This window comes from Motacilla alba, chromosome 15 (assembly GCF_015832195.1).
Source record: "Motacilla alba alba isolate MOTALB_02 chromosome 15, Motacilla_alba_V1.0_pri, whole genome shotgun sequence".
Classification (NCBI taxonomy): domain Eukaryota; kingdom Metazoa; phylum Chordata; class Aves; order Passeriformes; family Motacillidae; genus Motacilla; species Motacilla alba.
Genome location: NC_052030.1, coordinates 9,740,498 through 9,748,493, shown reverse-complemented (window position 1 = coordinate 9,748,493; position 7,996 = coordinate 9,740,498). Strand labels below are relative to the sequence as shown.

At 57.5% G+C, this 7,996-nt stretch overlaps 1 protein-coding gene across 1 annotated transcript; it reads right to left on the bottom strand.

Annotated features, from left to right (window-relative positions):
- Positions 1–4,631: 4,631 nt before the first annotated feature.
- MMAB (metabolism of cobalamin associated B) lies at positions 4,632–7,827 on the bottom strand. Its single transcript, XM_038152342.1, has 9 exons — positions 7,748–7,827; positions 7,433–7,491; positions 7,263–7,356; positions 7,101–7,158; positions 6,608–6,680; positions 6,352–6,449; positions 6,019–6,083; positions 5,360–5,419; positions 4,632–5,213 (listed from the first exon to the last, which is right to left on the bottom strand). Exons 1-9 carry the CDS (start codon positions 7,825–7,827, stop codon positions 5,126–5,128), a joined length of 675 nt encoding a protein of 224 aa, XP_038008270.1. The 3' UTR covers positions 4,632–5,125.
- Between the last annotated feature and the right edge of the window lie 169 nt (positions 7,828–7,996).

The window sequence follows — 7,996 nt, the reverse complement described above, 5'->3', positions numbered from 1 at the left end:
TGGTTGGGTGTCTCCTGGTCCTTTCCTAGGGCAGGGAATGTGCTGGTGGGATATTCCTGGCAGAGCAGAGCAGGGCATTGGGGCCCTGGCACCCCTCAGAGAGCACCTGCCTTTATTCCAAGGGTGAGGAGGCCCTGGCACAGGGTGCTCAGAGAAGCTGTGGCTGCCCCTGGATCCCTGGAAGTGTCCAAGGCCAGGCTGGACAGAGCTTGGAGCAACCTGGCATACTGGAAGGTGTCCCTGCCATGGCAGGGTGGGGACTGGGATGAGCTTTGAGGCTCCTTCCAACCAAAACCAGCCTGGGATTCTGTGAGTCTGCCAGGCTGGGCATGGAGCCTGCTGCTCCCATGGGAATTCCTGTTGCCAGGCTGGTTCCTGGTGCCCCTGAGAGCTGGGATCTCTGGGGTGCTCCAAATGGGGGGATATGAGGCTTGCTGAGCCCAAAGGGACCTGGCAGCATTGTTTGAAGCAGAATTTGCTCTCTTTTGGAGAAGTTCTGCCTGGTCCTGCACCATGCTGGGGCTTTGGTCCTTCCTGAGGGTGTTGGTGCTCCTCGGATGCAGGGGCAGGTGCTGGGATCAGCAATGCTCAGTGCACATCTGGGAATGGTGACTGGAACCACTGGTGGAGAGGGAAACAGGCTGGAAACCCAAGTGGGATCGCCCAGTGCAGGAGTGGGGCAGCCCCGAGGAGCAGCCACTGGAGCTGACGTGGGCTTTGATGTTAATAACAATATTATAACGTTGTGTGTTTCTGCCTGGGCCTGGTGCTGGAGGCTCCTTGGAGGAGTGACAGCTGTGCCTGCTGCTCCAGCTTCCCTCTGACTTTGGGTTTGGAGCCCTTCACTGCCCCTCCATCCCTGCCTGGAGCCCTCCTGCCCCCCTGGCCGTTCCCAGCCCTCTCTGGCTCTGCTGGGAGCGGGAGCACGGTGGGAGCGAGGGAGAGGCTCCCAGTCAGTGTGCAAGTGCCATTGTTTTGACACAGAGGCATCTGGCACTGTCAGGAACAGCAAAAAGCAAGCCCAGAGCAGCTGCTGCCAGGGCAGAGCTGGAACAGCCAGGCCTGCACAGCCCCTGCTTCCCTGGCATCAGCCGGGATCTGGGCACGCATCGCTCAGGGCCACCGAGGTGAGACGTGGCCGTGGCTACCTCAGGCCTTGGGACCATAAAACTGGGAACTGTGGGGTGAGGAGCTGGGAGGGATCCCTGGAGGATGGGAGAGATCCCTGGAGGATGGGAGGGATTCCTGGAGCCTGGTGCTCGCTCAGTGCTGGCACAGAGCAGAGCTGGGTGTCCCAGCCTGCTGCAGGCACAGGGTGTTCAGGAGCAAACAGCAGCTCCTGCTGCCCCTCTCCTGCTCCTGCAGGCTGTCCCAAACCCCTGGCTCACACCCAGGCTGGGGTTCCCTCTGTTTGATCCCTCTGTTCTGCACCTGTGCCCCATGCTAGATTCCAGGTTAGGATGGAGAGGAGGCTGTGCTGTGCTCTGGTCTCCACATCCCTGATGTCTCTGCAGCTCATTTTTGTGTTTGCTCCCATTTACCAAGAGGTGCAGCAGCTCCTGCAGCAGGTGCTGGGGTGGTCACACCCGGTGGCACTTGGCACTGTCACCCCCTGGGTAAGTGGCACTGAACTGGTGCTCACAAGCTGCTTTCGTGGCTGTTTCTGAGGTCAAGTTCTTCAATCCTGACCCTCTCCAGTTTCCCTGGGGTGGTTTGAGCCCTTCCTTGTGTTGCTCTTCCTCTCTGTGCCTGCCCTGCCCGGGCAGGGATGGGGCACTGGGGTGGGGTGGGCACTTTGGGCCAGGCTGCAGCACAGGGGGAGCTGAGGGTCCCAGCCAGCCCCTTCCTCCACAGACAGGCTCAACCTGCTCCTGTCCTGGGCTGCTCCAGGGTGGGGAGAGTTTTTCCTTGCCCCTTTCCAGGCTAAAGGGGCATTTCAGGAGCTTGTGACCTCACAGGACTTGCCGTGCTGGAGGACCTGTGGTCCTCTCTGCTCCTGCAGCTCCAGTGGAGCAGTTGGCTCCCACCTGCCAGGGCTGTGCACCCCAAAACTCACCGGGCTGGGGCTCTAGCACACCCTGTCAAGGTGGGGGCTCTCATCCCTCTCCTCCCTTCTGAGCCCTGGCCCAGGAAATGCTGCCTGGTGTAAATTTACATCTGACTTGGCACAATGGATGTTTGTGTCGTTGCTGGCGGAGCAGCAGCCGTTCTGCTGCTCCCACATCGTGGTGGTAATCGAGGCGCTTGAGTTATAGCCCAACTTATTCCATTTTACAGCTCCTACAGCGTTAACAGATGTACGGGCGTCTGATCCAATCATGCAGCAAGAGATTTTGGGGCCAGTTCTTCTCGTTGTGACAGTGTGGAAGCTGGGAGCAGCCATACATTTTACAAACAAGAATAAACGACCCTTAGCAACATATGGCTGTGCTGGCAGCTCCGGAGCAATCCCAGATCAGGCACCCTGCGAGGCAGGAATGTTGCTGGGCGCTGGAGCTGGCCAGCCTGGACAAAGCATCTGCCTTCCCCCATGATATTAATGAGGTGCAGGCTCTGGAATCCCTATGCTGTAAGGCTGGGAGGGCTGGGAAGAGACAAAGAGCTTGGAAAAACAACTGCCAGCCCAGAGCAAGGGAGGTTTATTGGGATTTAGAGGCTGGGTTTTGTTTTGGTCACTGCTGCTGCTGCCTGGCTGGCCTTGTGGGGTCGGGAGCAGGGGCAGCTCAGCTGCCCTGTGCCTCTGCTCCAGCCTGGGGAGGAGGGTGCACCAGAGCCTGAGGGATCACAGAATCCCAGGATCATCCAGGTTGGAAAATCCCTCTGAGATCGAGCCCAGCCTGTGCCTGATCCCCACCTTGTCACCAGCCCAGAGCACTGAGTGCCACGTCCAGGAATTCCTTGGACACCTCCAGGGATGGGGACTCCAAACCTCCCTGGGCAGCCCCTTCCAGTCCCTGACCACCTTTCCATGAGGGAATTCCTCCTGCTGTCCACCCTGACCCTCCCCTGGCACAGTTTGATGCAGGTTCCTCTCCTCCTGTCCCTGTTCCCTGGGAGCAGAGCCTGACCCCCCCTCCCAGGCTGTCCCCTCCTGTCAGGGAGTTGTGCAGAGCCACCAGGTCCCCCCGAGCCTCCTTTTCCCCAGGTGAGCCCCCCCAGCTCAAGAGCCCGTGGCTGTCCTGTGGCCTTGGGGACAACTCTCAGGGCAGAATGTCTCAGCCCTGCTGAGCTGCAGCCTTGTCTCAACTCCCTCCTAAAGCCAAGCCCAGCTTAGTGACACACGAGGGTCACCCCAGCACCTCCCTCTGCCTCAGCCCTCCAGAAACTGCTGTGGGTAGAGAGGGAGGGGGCAGCTGGGAGCACCCCAGCAAATTTAATCTCTCCATCGTGTTAAGTGATTTATTTCTCCTTGCAATCCAAACAATGCCAGCTTTGGTCCCAAAACAGTAGTGAGATTTCTTCCCCCCAGCTGGAAAAAAAAAAAAAAGGAAATACTATAAATCCCTCCCCAAGCTGATTTATGGAGCATTCATGAAGAATTTATATTGCAAAGGATTTTATTAAATTAAACTTGAAAAGCCTCTTGATTCCTGAGGTTCAGTCCCAGAGCCAGAGCTCTCGTAAAACTGGCTGGAGCAGGCAGAGGGAATGGCTGAGGTGACACTGCAGCTGATGGGACCATCCAAATCCAGAGCATTTGTCACCAGGATGTGTTCCAGGCTGAGGCTTGGAAAATTACTCCATGAAAAATGTGCATTAACCAGAGCCATGAAATATCTGCCTCAAAGCCAGGTGAGGGATGAGACAGGGGATCTGTTAGTGCCGGGCACTCCTCACTCATTCCTGGGCATTCCTCACTGCCCAAAAAACGACAGAGCCAGAGATTCCTTGGAGAACAAGTCTGAGGTAGGTTCTACTCAAATAATTGAACGGGGGAAGGGGCAGGGTGGATTTAAAAGCTGCCCCACTGAAAGCAGGACAAGCCCTGGATGGGCATCACCACCTTGCAGCCCACAGCATGCCCGGGGGGAAAAATTACACCAGCAGGCTTCACCTGGCTTCTTCCCAGTTGTATTTCCGGGCTGGAAGCAGCTCGGACTCGAGTGCAAAGCTGGAATTGTGTGTGTGATGTGGGTGTGAGCTCTCTCCAGCCTGCTCTGCCGAGGGCCCTGTGGAGAAACATCCCAGGCTCAGCAGGGACACCCTGGGAGGAACCCTCGGGGTGCTGCCCCTCTCCCGCAGCTCCAGCGGGGCCCTGCTCCTCACCCCAGCCCCTTTTCCTGCAACCTCGGTGCCCTGGGTGCTCCCAAACCCCGGGCTCTGCTCCTCCAGCTGGTCCCACCATTCCAAGGGACAGCTCCACACGGAGACAACCCCAGCACACAGTCCCTGGGATTTGGCCTTTCCTGCTTCACCCCCTCCATCCTGCTCCCGGCAGAGGCTGCCCTGGATTGTCAGCTCAGAGACATTCCTCACACGCACAACAAGAGGCAGCCAGAGCCAAGGAATTCTTGGTGCATTCCTGTAAATCTGTACAGCTCAGCTCCAGCCAGAGCTGATGGATTGGAAGGGACTTGGAGCAGCAAAGCTCACAGGGCTCGGTGTTAAAATGTGACAGTTTGTGGCCCTTCGGTACAAGGAAATTCACATTTATTATTTCAGAGCTGCGGACACAATTCCCAAACGCCTCCAGCTGCTGCTCCATACGAGCACTGGGGCTTCAAAGGAGGAGCTGATTGTTTTCCCTTCATCATCCCTCAGAGTGCTGTCAGAGCCTCCCCACAGCACCTGCTGCTGCCCAGGGAAATGAAGGCATCTCCAAAATGTCGTGGAATTCTCCCGCCTCAACTCCCACCTGGGAGAAGCAGTGACTCCAGAGCCATCCCCACGTGGGATGTGTGGCCCAGGGAACAGGACAGGTGTGTTTGGGTCATTTCCAACTCAGGATATTCTGTGATTCTGTTCCTATCAGGATTTATCCACAAGGTCCTGGTTATTTCACATGGAAATCCTTGGCAGCTCCCATTTCCAGTCCAGGCTTGTTCTCTCTCCCTTCCTTGATTGACAAAAGCAGTCAACTGGATTTAGTTTTCCATGATCAAGGAAAAAACATTCCAGCTCCCAGCTAGGGCTCAGGCTTTATGTAGATTTTCTCTTCCTTCCCTTCCTTCATTGCAGCATAACGTGCCAGGACAAAGAGATAATCACTGAGCCTGGAAAGCAAGGGAGAAGCAGGAAAACCAGTGATCTTATTCCAGAAGAGAAGCTTGTTGAGAAGCAAACGCCCCCAGTTTTATTCCCAGAAGTAAGGGAATGCTTCAGTAGGACAGGGAAATGGTTTGGGATTTTATTTTTTTACCTGTTTAAATACTTGGCCACGTTTGGATCTGCTTCCCCTGCCTGGACTAAAGGCACCACGCTGGGAAAAGCAAAGGGAAATGCTGGTGTTTCGTTTTCCAGCTCTGAGTGCACAAAGGCTGGAGCCTCTTCCCACCCCAAACCTCCCCTGGGGTCCCCACTTTGACTCCTGCAGAAGTGAAGGATCTTTGCTTCCCAGGGGGATCTGGGAGGGGTAAATGATGCCAGAAATGTTTGTGTTTGTCCTGGAAGCTCCCTGCTCTGCTCCTCCCAGGACATTCATCCACAGGAATCACTGGACAGAGGCTATTTACAAAGGCTTGGGGTGACAGGACAGAGGGAATGGCTTCCCACTGCCAGAGGCAGGGTTAGATGGGATACTGGGAAAAAATTCTTCCCTGTCAGAGTGGTGAAGCCCTGGCCAGGGAAGCTCTGGCTGCCCCATCCCTGGAAGCATCCAAGGCCAGGCTGGATGGGGCTGCAGAATCCCAAAGGTTGGGGAAGGAAGAACAGAGCCCAGCTTTGTGCCTCCTGCACTCCTGGAATTGGGCTAAATACACAAAAGCTTGGCCGGAGCCCCCGGCCCAGCCCAGCCCTGGTTTGCTGTCACCGGGGTGTCCCCATGCCCCTTCCCCAGGGTGATCCCAGCACAGCACTCACCACCTCTCAGCCCTGCGGCACACGGCTCGGGAGAAGTGGAGAGCAGCACTGCTCCTGCCCCCCGACTGGAACAGCAAGGAAACCCCACTCAGTGTCTGCACCAGCAGCGACAGCCCCCTGCCCTCCCACAAGATGGAACTGATCCCCGTGCCACGGCCAGGCAAGGGAGGGACATCCCAGTGCAGCAGGGCGGGCAAATGCAACTCCCAGCTCCTTGTCTCTGCTTTTCTCTTGTGCCTGCCCATGGAAACAGCAGCCTCCCAGGCTGTCCTCCCGTGGCAAGCAGCGCAGCAGGGCTGCCCCAAGGAGGTGAGGGGCACAGGCAGCACCTACGGGCAGGATGAAGGCTCTGAGGGGAGGCAGCTGCTCTGAGTAGCTGTCAATCCACTGCTCCAGCTCCAGGACGGGCTTCTCGCTGAACGATGTTCGTTCTACAGAGGGGAGAGAAGAACCAGCTGGAAAAAAATGGTTCAGACAACAAGCTGAGCTCTCATTTCGCTTTCTTGGATCAGCAAGTCCCAAGAAACCAAACACTCGGCATCCCACCACCCACACCAGCCTGTGCCACCCCAGCAAAGGCAGGACTTACTCCGGTGGGCCTCCCTGGCTGAGGAGAGTGGTGTGGCGAGGTTGGAGCCCACATCCTGCAGCATGCACTGGACCTGGACAAAAACCACAACAGCTGTCACTCCCAGCCATGGCTTTTTGCATTCCTGTGCTCAGCAGAGCTGATCAGCCAAACTCACAGGCAGGGCCTGTGTCACTGCTGTGCCCTTGTGGTTGGTTGTGTCCCAGTTTCAAACCTGTGAGTTACAACAAAACTCGTGTTCATAATTCTGACTTAGAATAAACCTAGAGATGAATCTGTCTGCCCATAACTAATAATTTGATCTTCCTTCTTGGTTAAAGAAATTTGCCTCTTAGAGAGGAATCAAGGGAGTCTTAAAGATTTATATTTTGAAATACTAAATGTATTGAATTCCTGTGTGTCAGTGGGAGCACTGCAGCTAAAATTAAGGAGTTCATGTTTTAATAGCACAGGTAAGGGACTGCACTGGATTAAGACTATCATTAATACTCACTTTATGAAGTTGATCAACAAACGTGTGGCCCTTTTCACTGCTAAACTCACCAGCCAGCCTTGGTTAGGGGAAAAAAAACCAAAACAGAGTTAGCTGGGAATAAAGAAATCATAACAAACAAGCTTTTCCATGTGACTTGGATACTCCCCAGCCGGTCCTTACCCGATGGCCGAGCTCAGCTCGTCCGTGGCTCCGAGGGCCTCGAAGATCCGGTCGCCCTTGGGCCGCCGCTCCCCGGTGAAGGTGCTGGAGAATCCTTGGGGAAAGGCGGGAGGCGCTCAGGGCTCGGCTGGGGAGCGCTGCCCGCGGCGCCGGCGCCCCCCGGGCTCTACCTGAGTCTCCCGTCCTCGTGTAGATCCTCGGGGCCCGCTCGGCGGCGGCGCGCTCGGGGCTGCGGAGGCACACACCGTGAGGGGACACGGGGGACACCGTGAGGGACTGACCGGCACCGTGAGGGGGGGACACAGCGTGAGGAGACACCGGGGGCACGGGGGACACCGTGAGGGACAGAACGGCACCGTGAGGGGGGGACATACCGTGAGGGACTGAACGACATCGTGAGGGAGGGGACACACCGTGAGGGACGGAACGACACCGTGAGGGACGGAACGGCACCGTGAGGGGGGTCCCGGTCCTCCCACGCTCACCTGCCCGCCCCGCTCCGCCACCGCCGCCCCGGCAGCCCCCGGAGTCCCCGTCCCGCCGCCACCGCCGCCCGCCGCCACATCCCTCCCGGCCGCCGTCCCCTCCGCGCCGTGACCCCCGCGCGGCCGCCGTCCCGCCCTCAGCCCACGCTGTCACCCCAGCGCCGCGCCACCCCGCAACGTCCCCTTCCCATTGGCCGTCCGCAAAGTCCCGCCCCCGCACGGCGGCCGGCTATTGGCTGAGCGCAGGGA

Excerpts from the sequence above, each read along its gene's own strand:
- MMAB (XM_038152342.1), bottom strand. The coding sequence starts at position 7,827 with ATGTGGCGGCGGGCGGCGGTGGCGGCGGGACGGGGACTCCGGGGGCTG. Across the intron at positions 6,450-6,607 it reads AGCCAGGGAGGCCCACCGGA|AACGAACATCGTTCAGCGAG; the intron begins GTAAGTCCTGCC and ends TCCCCTCTGTAG. Across the intron at positions 5,214-5,359 it reads GTGGCCAAGTATTTAAACAG|GCTCAGTGATTATCTCTTTG; the intron begins GTAAAAAAATAA and ends CTTGCTTTCCAG.